The sequence below is a fragment of the Melitaea cinxia genome, chromosome 17 (genome assembly GCF_905220565.1).
Source record: "Melitaea cinxia chromosome 17, ilMelCinx1.1, whole genome shotgun sequence".
Taxonomy (NCBI): Eukaryota; Metazoa; Arthropoda; class Insecta; order Lepidoptera; family Nymphalidae; genus Melitaea; species Melitaea cinxia.
In genome coordinates this window covers 8694941-8715998 of record NC_059410.1, presented here as the reverse complement: position 1 = coordinate 8715998, position 21058 = coordinate 8694941, and the positions used below count along the sequence as shown (strand labels likewise).

The 21058-nt window shown below is 32.1% G+C and overlaps 1 protein-coding gene across 1 annotated transcript in view; it reads right to left on the bottom strand.

Moving 5' to 3' along the window:
- Nucleotides 1-365: 365 nt before the first annotated feature.
- LOC123661858 (ADAMTS-like protein 2) overlaps nt 366-21058 on the bottom strand; it is a 92723-nt gene continuing 72030 nt past the window's right edge. The window contains exons 3-5 of the mRNA XM_045596798.1: nt 9439-9508; nt 6623-6762; nt 366-549 (exon numbers count right to left, since the gene is read on the bottom strand). Of these exons, the coding sequence (XP_045452754.1) occupies nt 366-549; nt 6623-6762; nt 9439-9508 (394 nt within the window). The remainder of the gene's footprint in view (nt 550-6622; nt 6763-9438; nt 9509-21058) is intronic.

The window sequence follows — 21058 nt, the reverse complement described above, 5'->3', positions numbered from 1 at the left end:
ACCGTTCAAGACTACTCGTACGCCACCACCAGAACGGTAACATTTTTGTATAACTACTGGTTGCACATTGTGGTCTTACGCGCCTAACTTGCGATCCCGTGGGAATATCAGGATAATTAATAAATAATAAACGCATTACACTTAACAGACCGGAACAACAAGAAGTCAACAGTAGGATTTGTCCTGTGTCGGTGATTCGAAAACATACAATAGGTACACAAGCACAAACGCTCAGGCCCTGTTTGCCATGATCCGGGACCAGACCCGCGCCCATCAGCGCAACAGCTTATGCCGTGACCTATAACCGCTGCGCCAATGCGTTGTCAATGAGTTTTTGTATAGCAAAGATACATTCATTCGTTCTCCTAAACTTTTGCACTTGATCGCAATACTAGTTGGACATAAAGTCTGGTTACCATTGTGTTGCACTCGTGGTAGCGTCGCGCCAGTCCGGGACAATCCGGGATGCTGTCAGTATTCGCATTACGAGTTCGTCTCATCCTGTCCGTGCTGCGAACCAGCTTTCTTCTTTTTCTACTGCGCCGCCATCTGAAAATTAAAAAAAAAATGGAATTCAACTATAAGCGATAAAGATATTTGTTATAATTTTATGTATAACCAATTAATATAAAAAGGAGAAAATGCTTAATTTTTGTTTAAAGGCTAAAGATAAAGGATAAACTAAGAAACTAGTAGACTGCTTTTCAAATTTCTTTTATTAATCCGAGTAGAAATTTTTTCGTGTTCCTTGGCAGGACCGGACCGGGCATGCCCGATCTGGACCGGATAAGGTATTTAACGCAGAAGATATGTCTGGACCTGATCAGGATCAGATGAGATTTGACGAGACATGATCTGGTTGAGTCGACTTTTTCTCTAGTCGGGAAAGGAATGGTACCTATGTTATCATTTAGTGACATAGGCTATATTTTAACAAGAGAAAACGAAACAGTCAAATCGTGTATTTCTCGCTTGTAAAGCGAAATGGTAAGGCTTAATTTTAATTATACAGGTATACTACCAATTTTATATCATTAGACGTTTTTTTTTACAGCTTTACGGATCATATGGATTGATCCTTAAAAAATAACACAAAAATCCTTTAAAAAGCAATTAAGTAAGGATAACATATAAAAAATAAAAGCAATAAGCGCCAGGTAATTAAAAATTTGTTATATCTCTCGAACGCTGGCGTTAAGTACGAGTCACGGTCGTCATTGCCTTTAAATTTTAATTTAAATTGTTACCAAGCGCCCTTATGAGGTACAGACACAAGTTAATGAAAGAAACATTACGTATGGAATACGATCCTGCATGTACATTTGAATCGAAATTTTATATTTTGATTAAATGACCTTCTTATGTTTTAGTTGACTGTCAGTAACGTCTTTAAAATACGAGAAACATTTCTAGTCCAAAATCGAACCCAAAGGTATTTGTTTAAAAACAGTAGTAATAAGTAATCTTATATATATAATTCTCCTGTCACAATGATAGTTAAAATACTCCTCCGAAACGGTTGGACCGACTTTTATAATTTTTTTGTGCATATCGGGTAAGTCTGAGAATCGGCCAACATGTATTTTTCATACCCCTAAGTTATAGGGGGGAGGGATTAAGGGGGTTAATAACTTATATTATAAGCAAAACAACGTTTGCGGGGTCAGCTAGTATACATATAAATAAAACAGTTTTAAGCATCTAATACATTTGTCATTGAAGTAGTTCTGTTTTCCTCTTTTTATATAATTTATGTATTTAATACTATACACATACAATTAATATATAATTTTAATACTAATCTATAATGACTATACTACAAAATGTAAGATGAAAAATAAAGTAATATAAGCATATCAATATACAATTTTCACAAAGCAAAATAAAAAATCAATCATTTCACAGCGTCATTGACGAAATCTATTAGAAGTGTTTTTTCATATCACTGTACAATGGCATTAAATGATAACTTTCAAGTATTATTGTATTGTTTCAGCTCATCAGTCGGGCACACGGCAGGGCGCCACCTTTGTATCGTAATTAATATTACGATTCTAAATCTGTTACATCATTGAGACGCCTACAGTAATTACACGTACTATGATACGTTTTTTTTAATGAAATAACAATCTATTGTTTCATTCGGTTTTCTTAGAAGCATACATCCTATAAAAGTTTTTCCTCTTGTGAATGATTAAATTGATAGGCTTTTTGAGCATAAGTAATGTGTTCTGGTGACTCTGATGAAAGCTTGATATTTCATAAGTACCTCATATATATAAAAATAAATGTTTGTAAGCTTATGATAGAAATGAAAAATTATATAAAAGATAATCCCGATAGACATTTGACTAATAGGTTTATCTCTCACATAATATAAACGTAGGCTATTGGAAATTTTATCAGTAAATGTCCCTAGAGAAATTGTGGCATGTTTTACCTCAACAAATAAAGTACACACTTTAGGTTTACAGATTGTAAATAGAAATAGTTGTCATATAAAGAGGAATTTGATGGCGAAAAATGAAAATTTATTAAAACTTTTATTGTCAGATAACTACCGGAGACTTTATCGGCAACCAATGAAATTACTTCTACAACTTTTATTTAATTCCTAAGTTCAAGCTTAATAACATTATTGTTTGTTTTTATAAATCGTTTAGTAGTTCGTTAATCGATTAATTAACAGAAAAAGTAGCATAGGAGTATCTACCTACCTTTTAATATATTATTTATTTGTTGAATTGTTACCATGAAGGTACATTATACATAACTTTAATACCCATTCATTAAAATTTAAAAGACACATAAAACACTTCCTTTACAAATTTCAATTATACGATTCTATTGACGTGATCAAAAGGAATAAATACATGTACATGTTATTTTATACGTATTTTACGGCGCATGACGCAAAACCTCAGTTCGCATAATCGTAAAATTACGGTTAAAACATTTGGTTCCGCACATAAAACAATTGTTAAAACAAATCTTGATTTCGGTTGGATCAGTCCACTGTAATATTCTGCGGGTAATTGTTTGTCGTATCCAGCTGTTGCAAGCTTATTTCATAGCTATACGGGACGACGGGATAACCATCCAACTGCTGGCTTTGAAATACACAGGCCGAAGACGGGCAGCAGCGTCTTTGGTGCGACAAAGCCAGTACTGCGGTCACCAACCCGCCTGCCCAGCGTGGTGACTATGGGCAAAACACATGAGTTCACGTTATTTTTGACGTAAACTTGTGGAGGCCTATGTGCAGCAGTGGACTGTATAGGCTGTAATGATGATGATGAATATATATTTAGAAAATGTACTTCTATAAAGGATATTATAATTTTAATAATTAATAATTTTTTCTCACGTAGTTGCATGTTCCAAGCAAGTCAAGATCAATGTTAAAGAAAATTACCTATCGATTTATTACCACGCTTTTTGTTATCTTGTTAACATACACACATGAAAAGCTCAACACGATGCACACTGACTCAGCGCTATCTCTAATGATCCTACAACATTCACATAGAAATTCTAAAACCGGTGCAAACAATGAGATAACAATCATACATTAGCGAAAGGGTCTTAAATTATTGTGCGTCAATCAAAAGCACTGTCGAAAATAGTTGTAACGCGTATACGAAGGCTTGTTCCTCTTTCGTTCAATATTACCTTAATTTGGTATGTTGGACGTAAAAAGGGCGGTCAGGGTCACCGTATGTAGCCTTTGACTCAATGATTGGTTTTGATGGCGAAAGAGCTTAATGATTACATGTTCCTAGTAAATGTAGGGAACTGGGCGACGTCTCTCAATGCTTGTGTCGATAGACTGAAATTCCTTCGCTTTGTTGTAAGATTCTGTTTGTATATTGCTGTATTGCATCGTGTGAGTTTACGTTTGAGGTTGTGCTCCGGGGCTACGATGTTTATGATGCGAATATAAATGAAATTTTGGTGCAATTATTGTGGTTATGAAATACTAGTTTAACCAGATTATTTGTGTAGTTACTTTATTATTACTTTTCCTTGTCGAACTGCGATCGACTGTTATAATGTTTTTACTTTTATCTCTCTGAAGTTGTTTATGGAACACCACAGTTTGACATCTTTACATTTATATTTACACAAATAAATAAAATTGGAGTGTCTGCTTGTAATATTAAAATAACCGTTTTTTACTAAAATCATATGTGTTACACACGGTACATATACCAAAATAACATGTTTTTAATTTTTGTCTGTCTGTTTGTTCTAAATCTAATTTGTTCTAAAGCTAATCTCTGACACGGCTGGACCGATTTTGATGGGACGTTCACTGGCAGATAGCTGATGTAATAAGGAGTAACTTAGGCTACTTTTATTTTAGATATTATTTTTCTTTTTAACTATTTTGTCAAATTCAACGCGGACGAAGTCGCGTGTACAGCTAGTCAACTATACATATAATTTTCTGTATATTCTTTTTTAGTGCAATAAGTATATAATAATAGTTATATACGTTTTTTTGTTCATTTCTTTTGTTACATTCACTATAATTTGAACTAACTTACTAGTTTTCTTTTCTCTTAAAATACGACAACAAGCACATTTTTTACCCTTAAATATATATTAAGAGGGTTAGGCAATAATATAAATAATTTGAAGAATTATCACTTTTTAAATTTATTAATGTTGAATTGGTTGATATTTTTAACAATGCGGGATGTAAAGAGTAAATTATGATATCTCCGGCACAAAGCGAGCGCCGGGACTAACTGTTTTGTTACCCCTACTAAGGTGATACGAACTAGATATTTTTAAAACTTTACTTGAAAGCTTAATATTTATTTTTTATTTTACTACCTTAGTTATTTTATGTATATATAATGTTTTTTGCTCAAATTAACAAAGGTGAAATCGCGGGGCACAGCTAGTTTTCTATGGAGACTTTTTTTTTTGATTTACTTTTCTTTTATACTTTTTGTCTATAGAGTTTACATTTTAAACAAGTGACAGCACATTTTTATATAAATAAATAAAAAATAATTTTTAACAAAAAAAAAACCGACTTCAAAAAGGAAACTAAAAAGTGAAAAATAAATTTACTTAGTACAAAGTAATTCGTATTTTGATTTAGTTAATCAGAAATGATTAAATAAATATTTTATAATTTTGAAGTCGGTGCGGTAAAATATATATATATATAAATATATATATATATATATATATATATATATATATATATATATATATATATATATATATATATATATATATATATATATATATATACGGTCGAATTGAGTAACCTCCTCCTTTTTTTGAAGTCGGTTAAAAAGATATTTATTTATTGAATCCGGAACCGATAGTAAAATATCTCTATAAGGTTCACCGCGGTGGGCAGATATCCTTTAGAGATTACGCGGCGTATCATTAGACATCATTGTGATCTATGATCAGAGCCGAGCAACGCTGCTGACCGTATCTACTTGTACTAAATGTTGTTTTTTAATGATCTTGTAATAAAATTGTTTTTATTTTGTATCAATTTGATGAAAGCTGTGTTTAGTTAACATACGTAGCGATTACTTTAAATTTTTCTTATGCCTTACTATATTTACTATATATATTAGTACATATTGATCATTAATATTATTAATTAGATTTATATTTTACAATTGTTATTTAAGAATTATTATTAAACTGATTAGCATGCTAAACACCGCTTACATTTAAAGTTTCGTATCAGAAAGCTCATTAACAGTTTTATTGTTTGTATGAACAAACGGTAGTTTTATTGCGGAATAATACTTATATTTTGATTTTTAAATTATTATGAAGAAGGGTTTTCCAAATAATAATAATAATAATAATTAAGGTGACGCGAAAATTTCAAAAATCTATAAATTATGGAGCTTTCTTATTTTTATTTTTTACTATAAATTAGAAGATTACATTTACAGTACCAATCTTAATTAACAAACTTATTATATTCCAATAATTTGGAAATAACTCTAAAATTAATAAAACGAAAAAAAAAATCAGGTGTCAAAGCTATGCCGTCCCAGGTAATAATGTAAATATTAAGACAGAAAGGAACCAAAATTAGATAGAGGCAAAAAAATATCATTAATCTTCTTCAGGTGTTGACTTGTTTGTTTTCCTATCGTTGTCAAACACGAGTTTGGTTTTTAAGAGGGCTTAGTAAAGGATATATTTTAATTTTATCTATTTTATCTGGTGGAATCGATGTTATAGATAGTCAATACGTTGTATGGATAAGCTGATTGTTTTTGGTTCATTATATGTTAGTGCTTTTTTGGATGTCGGTTTGACAGTTTTAAAAATAGAATTGAGTTGTACTTTGATGAATTTCTATTGTTTGTTTTTTGTACGTACTACTTTTTAATAAAACATGTTTTATTATCTATGAATTTTTAAACTTGTCTTTTATTTTGGTAAAATAAGCAAATATTAATATATATACAATTAAATAAATATATTTTTACTTGAAATTTTATCTTAATTTAAAAAAGGTTTTAATAAAAAGATTTCTTCTTAAAACAACTAACAAAACGAGGTAGCTTATTAATTTTCATTAGAAAGTATTGTATTTACAAATTTAAATAGAAAAACATATTACCTAGTGGGGTCTCTCGGAAGGCAATGCCTCTCCTGCACCGAGACGCCGCCTCCGCAGGTCCTGGAGCAAGCGCTCCAAGTGCCCCACGAACTCCACGCGTATATCGTTATGTTCGTTCGAGATTGCGCCGATTGAGGTAGCTGGAACGTATAAATAAATCAATTAAACAAGTGATTAATTTTAATACTGTGTAGCTACGGCATTAAAGAATATAGCCACCCCCTCTCTTCCCGTGGGTGTCGTAAGAGGCGACTAAAGGATAACACAGTTCCACTACTACCTTGGAACTTAAAAAGCCGACCAATCGTGGGATAAGAGTTCACGCCATTTTTGTCGTGAACTTTCGGAGGCCTATGTCCAGTAATGGACTGCGAAAGGCTGATGTGATGCGATAGTTTTAACGTACACGTACGTATATTCGTTCCTAAGGTGGGTAACTTAATGTCTGTCTTTTAGGTAACAGCTTGTTGATATATATAGATTTTTTAAATACCTACATGTGCACATAAAATATGTATATAAAGAAATGTATACTTTATCCTGACAGAGTGGGAATCGAACCCGTAAATAGGAAAGTGGAGCAGAAAACAGTGACAGAAGGGTCAAGGCAGATTGTGGTTGTTGAGCTGCCGGTTGTGGGTTTAATTCCCGCACACGGAAAACGTACATAACAATGGCCATACAGATGTTTGCCGCGGTCGAGACAATCGTTAGTAGATAGCCTTGTAGAGTCGTTGTGTTCGCTTCGGCCTGCAATATCCCACTACTGGGCATAGGCCTCTTTCTTCATGTAGAAGAAGGATCAGAGCTTAATCCACCACACTGCTCGATATATTCCCTACTATGAGTAACGATCGCTATCAGGTGTACATAATAACAAACGGGACCGACGGCTTAACAAAGAGTCGTTGTGTGTGAAATTTATTGTAAAAAATATCGCTGCGGCCAATCAAATATATTTTCGATAAAAGATATAGAAAGGAAGAACCTAATTGTTAATCGAGGGTTAATATTATTCTATGACGTATGTTCCTATGTACATTTAATTACATAGTATTATCAAATTAATGCTCATTCACACGTTTGTTTCAATTGAATGAATAAATGAATTAGTTTGTGATTGTAATTATACGGTACATGATATCACGTTTCCCACATTAGGTGCACCACGTGTATCTACAAATTAATACGAGTATACTACAACTACAGTACTACGAAAGTTGGTTCTGTTAATTGACTTAAAAACAGGAGAATTTTCAATTGGACTGTATTTTTTTATATGTATATACCTCATATATCTATACCTCATTAATTTTAATTGCGTATACCGATTTTGACGATTCTTTTTTTTTAAATCGAAAGCTTCTATTTGTCATGTGGTTCAATTTGAATTTGATCGACATCTGCCGAGTAGTTATTGAGTTATCTCTAATATGCGTATTCAATTGATTATTTCAAATATTTTTTACCGTCACAGAGTTTTTTTGTTATTGAGAGAAACTTCAAAAGCTATAACATATCACACTACCGAACCTTGTATGAAGTCGTTTATTTTAATTAATCGCTTATTATTTTTTTATTGCACATAACAAAAATATCTTTTGTGCATATGTTTGTGTTAACAATACGAGACACATCTATCCTATTATATATATATTTTTCATATTAATTTAGATTAATTTATTAACAATATTCTAAGACTTTAAAACAGCGTTTTTATTAAATGCATTGAGGGTAACTTGCACAGTAGTAAAGGTAAATCAAAGTGATATTAATTATTTTGTGTATAGCACAATTAGTGACTTTCGATACCTCACACAATATGCCAATGGTTTTCTGTGATACGTCAAAAACACAATGATACGTTTTAAAAACTTTCAGACTAACAAAACCATACTATAAATCTGTAAAGTTTTCATATTCAACACGTACACGCAATGACAAGAGTCATTGACATACAAAACAATTTCGCTATCATTGTACTACTCGGTCGTATAATAATTAAAACGATCGGTTCATATAAAAGCAATAGAAACACATCACTTTGGTCACATATACCTTATACCCTTTGATTGTCCACGCTGTTTCTATTGGGGACATTATTGATTGTTCATTGACGTAACTAAAATATTCCACTTAGCAAATCAAACAGGCATCATTAGACAATGAGGCCACAACTCAAGTAATACTAATGGCCCAAACGAAGGGTAAATACCGAATAGTTATTAATTTTTAATATATTTAAAATGTCATGGCGATTACAAATCCCGTAGTTGCAATGCTGCCACATTCATTGTACGTTTCAATTACATGTTGGTGTTGTGAACTTACTCAATCGAGACAAAACAAAGATTAACAAAAGCGGCTTAATTATTAATTATAAAATATTATAGAAAACAATAATGTTTATAATTATAATTGACGGCATTTAAGAAACACATTACACTCGCCTTCTGAATGTGAAGAATATGTTAAAACTACAATCACTAAGGGGCTTCAGTAAAAATAATTTGACATGAACAAAAAGTGCACATACATTTATTATCAACTATCTGCCCGGACAGACTACGTTCTGTCAAAAGTTAATAGTAAAAATTAATTTATTTATTTATTTTAAGTATTAAAACCTACCGTGGGCCTTAAGGAAGATACAAAAATATACATTAGCCGAACTGGTCGAGCCATTCTCGAGTTACGCGCTTAGCAATATTCATTTCTATTTATATAGATATGTTGTACATTCTTTATTGATTAAATTTTATTACAAAAATAAAATAATACAAAAGTAAAATACAAATAAAATAAGCAATACTCACTGGTAAGCCGACCTCGGTACTCGAGTTTTGTGCGTTTGTTAGTGGTATTCTCAGGCATACCGCGATGAATCTGAAACAACAAAGATTTTTACAGCTTGTCTCTTATAGACTCATCTAATAGTTTAAAGTTGCAGTTTTTGAACGTCCCAAAATCTCAAGTTATCAAATAAATAAATAAAATGTTACATAATTCCTAGCGAGAAAAGTTAACATACTCGTAATAACAATTATAAATTTATATTAGCTATAAATATAATTAAAAATTAAATTGATCTGTGCAAGTAATGTACGTAATTTTTTATCTATTTTTAAAAAGAAGTAAACCATAAAAAATTGCATCGGGTACACGTTTCAGTTTGCGTTACTATTGGAGTTTTATTGTAAATCAACTTTTAATTATGTACGTTGTACTCCCTATAAATTATGTGAGATTATGGCTGTTTTTAATAAATGAGATTGAACCGTAATTAATAGACAAAGCTATAAAGCTACTATCTCGGTCTGACCTAAGTCTGATAGAGTGAGATTGTAGATTCACTCTACTACTACGACTCGTTTGTATGTATCATTACAGCCTATACAGTCCACTGCTGGACATAGGCGTCCACAAGCTTACGCCAAAAATAACGTGAACTCATGTGTTTTGCCCATAGTCACCACGCTGGGCAGGCGGGTTGGTGACCGCAGTACTGGCTTTGTCGCACCGAAGGCGCTGCTGCCCGTCTTCGGCATGTGTATTTCAAAGCCAGCAGTTGGATGTTTATCCCGCCATCGGTCGGCTTCTTAAGTTCCAAGATGGATGTGGAACCTTGTTATCCCTTAGTCGCCTCTTACGACACCCACGGGAAGAGAGGAGAGTGGCTAAATTCTTTAGTGCCGTAGCCACACAGCACGTTTGTATGTAGATCGATATGTAAATTGTCACGATTTTTAATTTAAAACAAACGCATTTTAATGTAACACTATTACTTCTCGATCCGATTTCCATTGCGCATATATATTATATAACTTCGCGACTGTATCAAGACCGAAACTTCACTGTGACCTATATTGTGAATGCAGTCATTGTATCACATATAAAGAAGATTTTACCGGAACAAACCACGATCGAACCATTTATTTATTTATTACGTTTGCTATTAGAAGTAACATTTACAATAACTAAATTGCTCAATTTAAAACTGTATTTAAGAAAACACGACATGTAAATTTACCTATTAATGGTAATACGATTCATACTTACTTAAGTAATTTAACCAAACATCCACAAATAATGTAAAGAAAATTAAAACCTAAGACTTAAAAACGATAAAAACAATAAAATACTAAGAATAAAACAATAAACCTCATCAATATCATAATGTGCATCGAACCTAAATTTAAAGCTTTAAATAAACACAAAAGTTATTTATTTAAACTAGACATATCATGTTAGTCGATTAATTGAATTCCGGGCACGTAGAGCAGATAATGACGAGGATGCGAGCTTCATCTCACTACCATCTGGAGCGAATGGACCTAATTCAGCTTCCGATATCGCTGTTTACGTTGGACAATTTGTGGTAAACAAACTTTATATTTTAGATCCTCTTCAAATAAACATTTTAACGTTAATCTAAAGGACATTAATGGAAGAAAAAAAATGTAAATGTAAAATAAAACGTAAGAAGAAAATGAAGCGTTAGTCGATGGTCAACAACTTCATGGCGTTAAATATAATTTTGTGATATGTTAATAATAATTAAAAAGAAATAGTAAGTATTTTTTATAAGTAAATAATAATTTGTAGGATAGTATAACAAGTAAATTAAATAAATAAACATGTAAGTTATAGCTCCTTTTATTTGGCTAATTGTTCTTACCGATAAAATACCTACACCGAATTCATTTCATCTTTCGTTAATCTTTCGCATTCCATCTTTTTTCAATTTATAGCGCTTTTCATAATTAGCCGCGTTGGCGCAACGGTTACAGCCATGGATTTTATCTGTTGCGCTGCTGGTTACGGGTTCGATCCCCGCACATGACAAACATTTGTATTGGCCATACAGGTGTTTGCCGTGGTCTGGGTGTTTGTGCAGTACTTGTGGGTCTCCCCACCGTGCCTCGGAGAGCACGTTAAGCCGTCGGTCCCGGTTGTTATCATGTACACCTGATAGCGATCGTTACTTATCGTAGGGAATATATCCGCCAACCCGCATTGGAGCAGCGTGGTGGATTAAGCTCTGATCCTTCTCCTACATGAGGAAAGAGGCCTATGCCCAGTAGTGGGATATTACGGCCTGAAGCGGTCATAATTAGCATTCCATCAATACGAAATTCGATATTTATAAAAAGACGAAACTGTGACTCTTAAACTTTAAAGAGCAATAAATTTGCAGCAACAGTAATTTTAAATTACACATTTTTTTATTGGTGATTTTTTTTTATACCGACATACGTTTTAATTAATCTAGTTTTAAATCGTCTACTGTTTCCATTTAACTTTATATAAACTCTTTAACACCCTTTTCGATTTGATATATAATATTTTTTACGATAGTATTTTTACAAACACGAATAGATGTACTGTAAGGAGCTAAAGTAAGTAAATTATAAAATTTATGTTAGTAAATTTGTGCTCTTCCACACGAAAAAAAAAAATTAAGCCGATTATAATGACATTTACTATGTAAATAGAATTCATAGGAACATGTTGCCTAATTTTATTTTGAAACTCCTGGACGATCAAGTTAGAACAGCGTTTGCGTCCCTTCGAAAATTAAAGAATTTGTGTGGTCAAAGACAATAATCTCATTGAATTGTGTTCATGAGTCATATTTACCTTCTGTCAATAAAACCAAGTCGGTATTACGTTTCAGGATATGAACATCGAGAGCTAAGTATTACGGCATTTAATTTTAGCCGCAATAAGGCCTTGTTACTGAAGTTAAGAGTTCGCATGTGGTAATTGTAACGTGCGCTGTCGATCATCGACATGGCTTAATATTTATCCTTAACAATGATGTATTTTATCATTGTGATGGATTTGGTATATTAATACCTTATTAATATATTTATTTTTAGCATTCAATAATAATAATAATAATTTCTTATTAAAACTTTTTTAATTATTGTTATTACAACAAATAATAATGACTCGTCTAAATATGTGTTATAACTTCCAAATGACAGCATCAAGTTGGAAATATTGCTTGCATAACAAAAACGTAAAAATATGGCAGTACGAAACTTGCCGAGTTTGTTAGATAATCGAATGAGCAGATAAGTGACTAATAGAAGAAATAAATATTTAAAATATTTTGAATTCCAGTATAATGTTAGTCAGTTGCCTATTTTTAATCAAATTTACAATGATAGTTATGTTTATAGAATTAAACAAATGCAGGCAAACAAAAAACCAGTGTTCACCTGATGCTAATAAACCATAGCATAATATACTTTTCATGTTGATTCTTTGTAACAGGAGTTGCTATTTACCTGATTCCTGGTTTATTTAGACAGGATCTCTACTAAGTTCGAATTTTCGGGAAGTATCCAAGAAAATAAATATTAAAAATAATATCGTCACCTTAAATAAATGTATTCCGTAACGCTATACTTAGACATACCATATTGGACTCTAATTTGTCAGGCTGTAAATTTTACCAGCATATTTTTATACTGGCTATCATTAGCTCACCACAAATATATTCCACAAGGAATATGCGTATAAATAATCAAACCCATTTAAGCGGAAAAGCTGTCAACACATCGCTTAGACAGGGAATATTAAACGATTAGCAACAAAGGGCTCGACCAATTCGTGTCATAGACCAAAGTACTTTAATAACAATTATAATTTCCGTCACAGCTTCGCGTTCTTTATATCGCCGATCGGTGGCGCTTTGAATATAAAGCGTATGCGATAAGATCGCAAAGGGCTTGCTAATGTTAGCTCTTCACTACATATATAAAATATAAATCACATTTATTTATAGTACAGCATTTTGTGACAAAATATTGACGTTATATGGCAAAAACAAAGCAATATGAATAATTATAAGTTCGGAAAGATTTTGTAAATAGAACAAAAATAAAGTAACGAGTAAATAATATCAAGCATTTAGAAACAGAAAAAAAGTAAAAAAACTGTTATAATCATGGTACGAAAAATCTCTATTTTTTCTATAGTAGTTCTGTCAAATACCTCCTTGCATATAGCAAAATAAATCTAATTTCAAACAATCGCCTAACAATAGCATAGAATCACGTAAAGCTATAGCTTTACTACTTACTATGTGTGTCGAAGGTATGAATGAACGCAATAAATCCATTTACTTACCGATTTGTGTAATGTATTCTGGTTACATGATAAGCGTTTTGATTTTTTCGGCTATGGAAATGCCACTGAGTTCTATTTAAAACACAATTCTAAGAAGACTACGCTGGACCTTAATAAGTAAATATTTTCCTTTAAAAAAACTATGTCTAACGATTAGCCCGTTGGCGCAGTTTGTAGTGACCCTGCTTACTGCTCCGAGGGTTGTGGGTTCGATTCCCACCCCGAGTCTGGGTGTAATATAAATATTTATTTATAATAATGATAATAATAATAATAAATACTCTTTATTGTACACTTCAAAGAAATGTTACAAAAAAGGGATACATACGAAGAAAGATGTACAAAGGCGGTCTTATAGCTAAGAGCGATTTCTTCCAGACAACCTTAGGGTATAGGACAGGGCATATAAAATGAGAAGCGGTAGGGAAGTGTACAAATAGTTGATAAAGAATTGGCATGGAGTTTACAAGCTATATGATATAAGAATAAGTAAATATACTACATATAATACATATATATATATATATATATATATATATATATATATATACACATATAATACATATATATATACACATAATTATACATTTATATAAACACTACATATACATTACTTCATACATGCACCATATATACTATATACACAAATACTACATAATATATTGCGAAGATGATATTTAACAGTTATTTAGGGACAAAAATGAGCCTTTAGATATTTTTTAAAACAGAATAGAGATTGAGCTTGTCTAATAGAAAGAAGAAGATTGTTCCAAAGCTGTACAGCTTTAACAGAGAAGGAGTTTGAATAAAAGGAAGTAGTATGGGAAGGAGTTTTGAGTATTAAGGTTGAAGATGACCTGAGTGAACGCTCATGAGTGTCACAGAGAAACTCGAAGCGATTTTTTAGGTAAAGAGGAGTATCTGGGTGGAAAAGCACACAATAAAGCAAAGAGAGGATGTGAGTATTCCTGCGAAAACGGATAGGCAGCCACTTGAGTTGATTACGAAAATCGGATACATGGTCATATTTGCGAAGACCAAATATGAACCGTATGCAGAGATTCTGGAGACGCTCAAGCTTATTTAGCTGCTCCTCCTTAAGATCTAGGTAACAAATATCAGCATAATCAAGAATTGGTAGTAGGAGTGACTGTGATAACGCAATTTTGGTAGACATAGGAAGGAAGTATTGAAGCTGGCGGAGGGATTCGATAGCTGCGAATAACTTGCGACTTAACTCACTTACTTGATGTGTCCACGAGAGGTGACTGTCAAATATTACACCAAGATTTTTTACTTTTTCGCTGTAATTAATCACAGTGTTATTAAAAATGACGGGTGGTATAAGTGACCAGTCACTAGTATTTATATATTTATATATGTATTATTTATAAGTATGTTTATCGAAAAAAAAAGAAAATATGTAGCTATATACCAGTCGGCTATTACCTATAACACAAGCATTAAGTTGCTTACTTTAGGAACAGACGACCGTGTGTGTATTGTGTAAATATTTATTTATTTATTTATTCTAACATATTGACAAATCCTCTTTAGTAATTTCTCTTTAAAATATTAATTCTCTCTTTCATGTTATAGTTATTTCTTCTTTTTAGGATGAAAAATTTTTAATACACAAAGATCTCTACAAAATTTCAATATAGTTCGTTTTTACACAGTCAAAGTTCTTGTTTAGATTCTAAACATATGTATGAGTATCAAACAAGCTGTTTCGATCACACTTAAACAGTGTTGACATTGGACACACTGAAAACGGGATCATGTATACAACGACGGCGTTTTTCAGTTGGCATATTATTTAAAAATAGAACGTGTTGACACATTCTTTATGTGAAACGATAAGTCATTTAATCGTGAGGGAAAACATGTTTTACTAATAATTAGTGATTGGTCGCAAACGAAAAACAACAGACTTCAATTTTAATACTCAATACAACGTAGGTAGTCGAAAAAAATAGTCAATGTAATACGTTTTTTATTATGAAACAACTTTTTCGGGTTTTATCGCGGTTTTTTAGATTTTATTTACATGCCCGACGTTTCGGATACTTTACAGCAACCATGGTCACGGGAAGACCGAAAAAGCTGTTTCGTCATAATAAGTGAAATTCGCGTAAACATTAGAAAACAAACGCACTATCAGGATAACTCGTTAGACCTTGATCCAATTTAAGTCGGAACGCATGACAAGCACCGATTTTCGATTTAAAAAAATCATCACTACTCTCGGGTACTCCCGGTAAAAAGTTATGAGTTAAGACCTTTAGAACTGTTACCTGTACCCCAAAATAAAGTTTTATATACTTTGCCAAATCAAGCAAGAGCAGAGAAGAAAGAGAATCAGGAAAAGATATATGATCTCTTGAAATAAACGTAATTAATTTCTTGAGCCACAAAAAGAGGGAGGCAGAGAGCAGGATTGTTGATTGTGGTAAAAGCTCTTTTAATGGTTCCTTTGACGGAATTGAGCGAAAAAGTACTTGAGCCCATGTTGTATGAAACTCCGTGTAGCAGGCTACAGGAATCAACCTTCAAAGAGATATTAAAATAAATACAAGGATAATAAATGAAAATAGATGGTGATAGTTTTCCTTGGTAGAAAATATATATGGTCTCTTTAGGTAATCCAGTGGGAGGGGGGATTCGATACCAAGGTCACTTCCTGATGTGATCTAAAAAAGGAAATTATAGAACGATTTCACATATGAAATTTGTATCAGGTTAATCTTTTCAAATTTACTTGGCTAATAAAATAAGAAAAATATTATATCGTCCAGCTTGAAAATAATAATAATAAAAAATTGAAAATCGAACACATTGTGGTCGATACCAATCGCCACTAAAAAAAACAAATTAAGTAATTAAATCTTTACCAAAAAAAAACATAATTGAGAAAATTTAACAATCGTAACGTATAAAATGAAGTGTGTAAAGAATGTATCGTTTATCCTATGGGGAATTAGGTAGCTGGCATCATTGAGGAGTGTCGGCAGTCATGGACGGGTGGTCGCTTGCGTCACTTACACAGTAATCTGTCGATAAATCACCGCTTCTGGTTCGATGAGATCACGGATTTAAATCGCGCACCAATGAAAGATGGACCTAATTCGATTCACGGATTTATGCAGTGTTGAAAACTAATTTTGATTTGTATTTGAAAATTTTACGTGTTACCTTTACGATATGCTTATATTCGATTTGCAATGCCATAAACGATGAGTACTGGTCAGAAAACTTTCAATATACTATTAAATATAGCAATATGAAAAAAGTTTAAATTTTTATTTTCTATTCTTACTATATATTATTTTATAACAATAACTACCCAATAATCGAAATTAATATACCGAAATTTTTGTCTTTTATTATCATATACCCGTAAGTAATAGTTTTGAAATTTTGTCAAAGCTTCTAATTTTTTATATTCTATGAAAATTTTTAAAACCTCTATAACCTCTCTCTAAACCTCTATTCTATGTACTTATTTCGTACGTTATAAAATTATGTCTCAATTAATCAAATTTGAATTCGGAGCGCTATGCATGCCAATTTTTGAAATGTGTCGTAATGTGTATTATCTTAAGCTCATATCGGCAGTACATTTTCTTGTCGGAAGAGATGAAATGTCGATGCGTCATGATCTAAATATTTTAGTCTCGATTAGTCTTGTTAGCATAAAATAATAATATTAATTGGAGTCGATAATAAATATATATTACATAATTACGTCCATATTAACATATTACGATTAAATATTTCTTTCTTTAAGTTAATTTCAATAACAAAAAATGGAGTTCGGGATCCCATCCTGTATAAAGACGTATTAAAATTTATAGATACTTAACCGTTAATGTAATCAATATTACAAAAAAGTAACATTACTTTTAATATGATTCATATTGTGTATATGGGAAAAAAATAATTAACAAGAAAATTTCATCCTAATTTAATAGCAAACCAAGCCGAACTCGGCAAATTTAGTCAAGCGAGTATCACCATGTTCACGAGGAGTTGATTCTGGGCACTAATCTATATCCGTATATAAGATAGATGAGTAAGGAATTTATTTGTTCAACGATACTATCTTAATAGTAAAAAGGTCTATTAAAAAAAACGTCTTTCTGTTTATTGTGGAAATCCAAATAAAATTAGCGACATCACTCAATTAAATATTACAACAACTTTTAACTATTTTATAAAAAACGAAAATAAAATGTAGTTTAAAAAGAGGAAAACCGCGATGTACGTCTAGTTCTAAATAAAAGACAAGTTCAAGTCCAACACATTAGTTCAAAGGTAAATGTCCGGTGATATCAACCTCTTAAGTACCGTGCATGATTCTATCAGGCTCTTATGTAACTAGGATTACATCTAATATTCATTGTAACTCTTGAAGGTAACTTGACATGACACAGACAAAAAGAAAACTCCGTTTCTCTTGTTTGTTTTATTCAAGTAGACTTTGAAATCAATATTAAGTCTTCATTTTATATTTTTTTTATGTAAATTCTTCTGAAGAAAAACCGCAAGAAAAAAAGACGGCGCCACTAAACCTACATACCTTTGTTATTTGCATAATCCAGTATGGAATAACAGGATTTGGTTATTAAAAAAAAATTACGTAGCATTAAGAGTTACGCTACAGCCTGTAATATCCTACTACCGGGCATAGGCCTCTTTCCCCATGTAGGAGAAGGATCAGAGCTTAATCCACCACGCTGCTCAAATGCAGGTTGGCGAATATATTCCCTACTATGAGTGACAATCGCTATGAGGTGTACATGATAACAACCGGGACCGACGGCTTAACGTGCTCTCCGAGGCACGGCGGGGAGACCCACAAAGACTGCACAAACACCCAGGCCACGGCAAACACCGGTATGGCCAATACAAATGTTTGTCATGTGCGGGGATCGAACCCGTAACCGCCAGCGTAACGGGTACAATCCATGGCTGTAACCGTTGCGCCAACGCGGCGTCATTAATCATTAAGAGTACACTTTACAAAAAAAATGTTTAAGTAGGTCTTTTAATAACATTAATCATGCAATTTTTATTCAACAAATTGAATACCTAAAATACTAAAATGAAAATTCATATTGTAAATTCTTAGACTTTAATCATCTTCGATCAAGCCGACATTATTGAATCTTGGTTATATTGTTACAAACTTACAGAATAAACCACGTTTCACACGATATTTCCATACTAAGCAGACATTAAGTTATATTTTGTGACATAAATACTTTCTAAATACATCATAAAATTCATATAATTTAAACTTAAATTTGTTTTCTTCTTTTATGAAACCAGTTATAAGAAAATAATTTTGTATAACATAAATTGTTTTAAATCGTATTTTTAAGAGATGTAAAATTTTAAAGGTAGGTAATTCGATTTCTCATAAATTGTATAAAGACACATTTCTTATCGACAACTTCAATTCTCTTATAATCATTTGCTATTTAAATAGGTCATACTATTAAGCTAAGATTCGTTTTAACAGTTTTGGTAATATAAATTATAAGATTCAAATGTCACAGTGATGAAGTATTGACACCATAATCATACGACAACCATTAAATTAATTCGTCTAGTTTATTGGTATTGTTTGTTGTTAGTAATTTTAATACTTGATAATTAGAAATAATCTGTTATTTTTAAATGTTACCAGGTGACCCGATAGCCGTTGCCCTTTCTTGCGAATTATCAAACGTGGGAACCTTTTTCCATTTTTCTGAGCGATTTTCTTAGCTTTTTATTCCAAAACTTAAATAAATTAATGATTAATAAAAAAGTTCTCAAGTTATATTGTGAACATGAAAAATATGAATTTATTTTATACATAAGCTTCGACGAGTAAGTCTTTCATTGTCAGTTTTATTAAGTAGATTCTACAGTACAAATTTATTTGATTTTGTTAAAATTTAAACAGTAACAGAAGCTTTTATTGCGACAAATTATTAATTTGTGTACTCAAAAGATAACATCGAACCTTTTGTGGTCGCCCATAAAACTAATTGTTGTAATTCGTCTCAATCGGTTGTAAGATTGGGGTCTGAGTTACCAAGGCGTGTATTAACTCTTCACGGTCACTGCTCGCTGACGGGGATGCGGTTACGGTTTGTTATAACCATTAAATTTATCTGGCTTATTAATGTCACCTTATTTTAACCCGTTCTAAGAGGTTACGGTATTAATTGTAAGTAGATTAAGCATTTGATACTGTTTGTTAAGTACGTAGGGATAGGTACTTGATTATATTTTTGTACCTTTGGATTTTGGTACAGACAAATATTTCATATTTTTATTTATCACTTTATCGCATAACTATACATACAACAAAAGGCGAACTTAAAGTTACTATAAAAATCAAACTTAAGACGTGCAAGAAAAAATATTATTATTAGGGTTCGGTTAGAGTTAGTTAGGATCGAGGATTCATTAAAGTAAAATTTTTGTATTAAAAAGAATAAATGTTTACTATAGGCAAAGAAATCGTCTTTAATAAAAAAGAATAAATAAGAATAAAAAGATATTTATTGAACCAAAAACTAAAAACATTATTTGACACGTATTAAATCGACGCTTGAATTGTAGGCGAAAAAGTTCCTAATGGCCCATTTCACTTAAAGTCTATTCGTAACTTATGTACAGGATAAACTTTATCCACAACCGGTCTAACCAGACGCTATTGTAAAATATAACGTTCAGCTTGTATCATCCCACAGCTGGGCTGACCTCTTTCTTCATGTTGAAGAAGATTCGGAGCTTAATCCACCACGCTGCTCCACTGCGCCTACCACTATTGGCTACTATGAGTACAGATAGCCATCAGGTGTCTGATGATGATAAAAACCGGGACAGATATTTTAGTAGAATATAAATCATTGAAATAAGTGCATGCAAAGCACGCAGTGAAATCTCGACGGTGAACATCCACGCACTAAGCACTTTAATATAAAGTAATAATGATACCAATAAAAATACCCATAATACCTAACTGTAATGCACTCACACTACACATGTACAGTATGACATCATGATTGACTTGCGTGTAGCGAATATCAGACCACTCCCTAGGAACAATAACGGTTAGAAAATTCTTTGTACAGACGCTATGTCTATTATTAATTACTGTAAATATCAAATGTTTGATTGTTGAACTTTATACCTTTTCTGCTTAGCAATTATTATGCAATATCAGATGTCTCTTACGATTTTAGCTGTCGTAAAATTTATGACTACTTGTACTACTAAGCATGTGCGATGTTC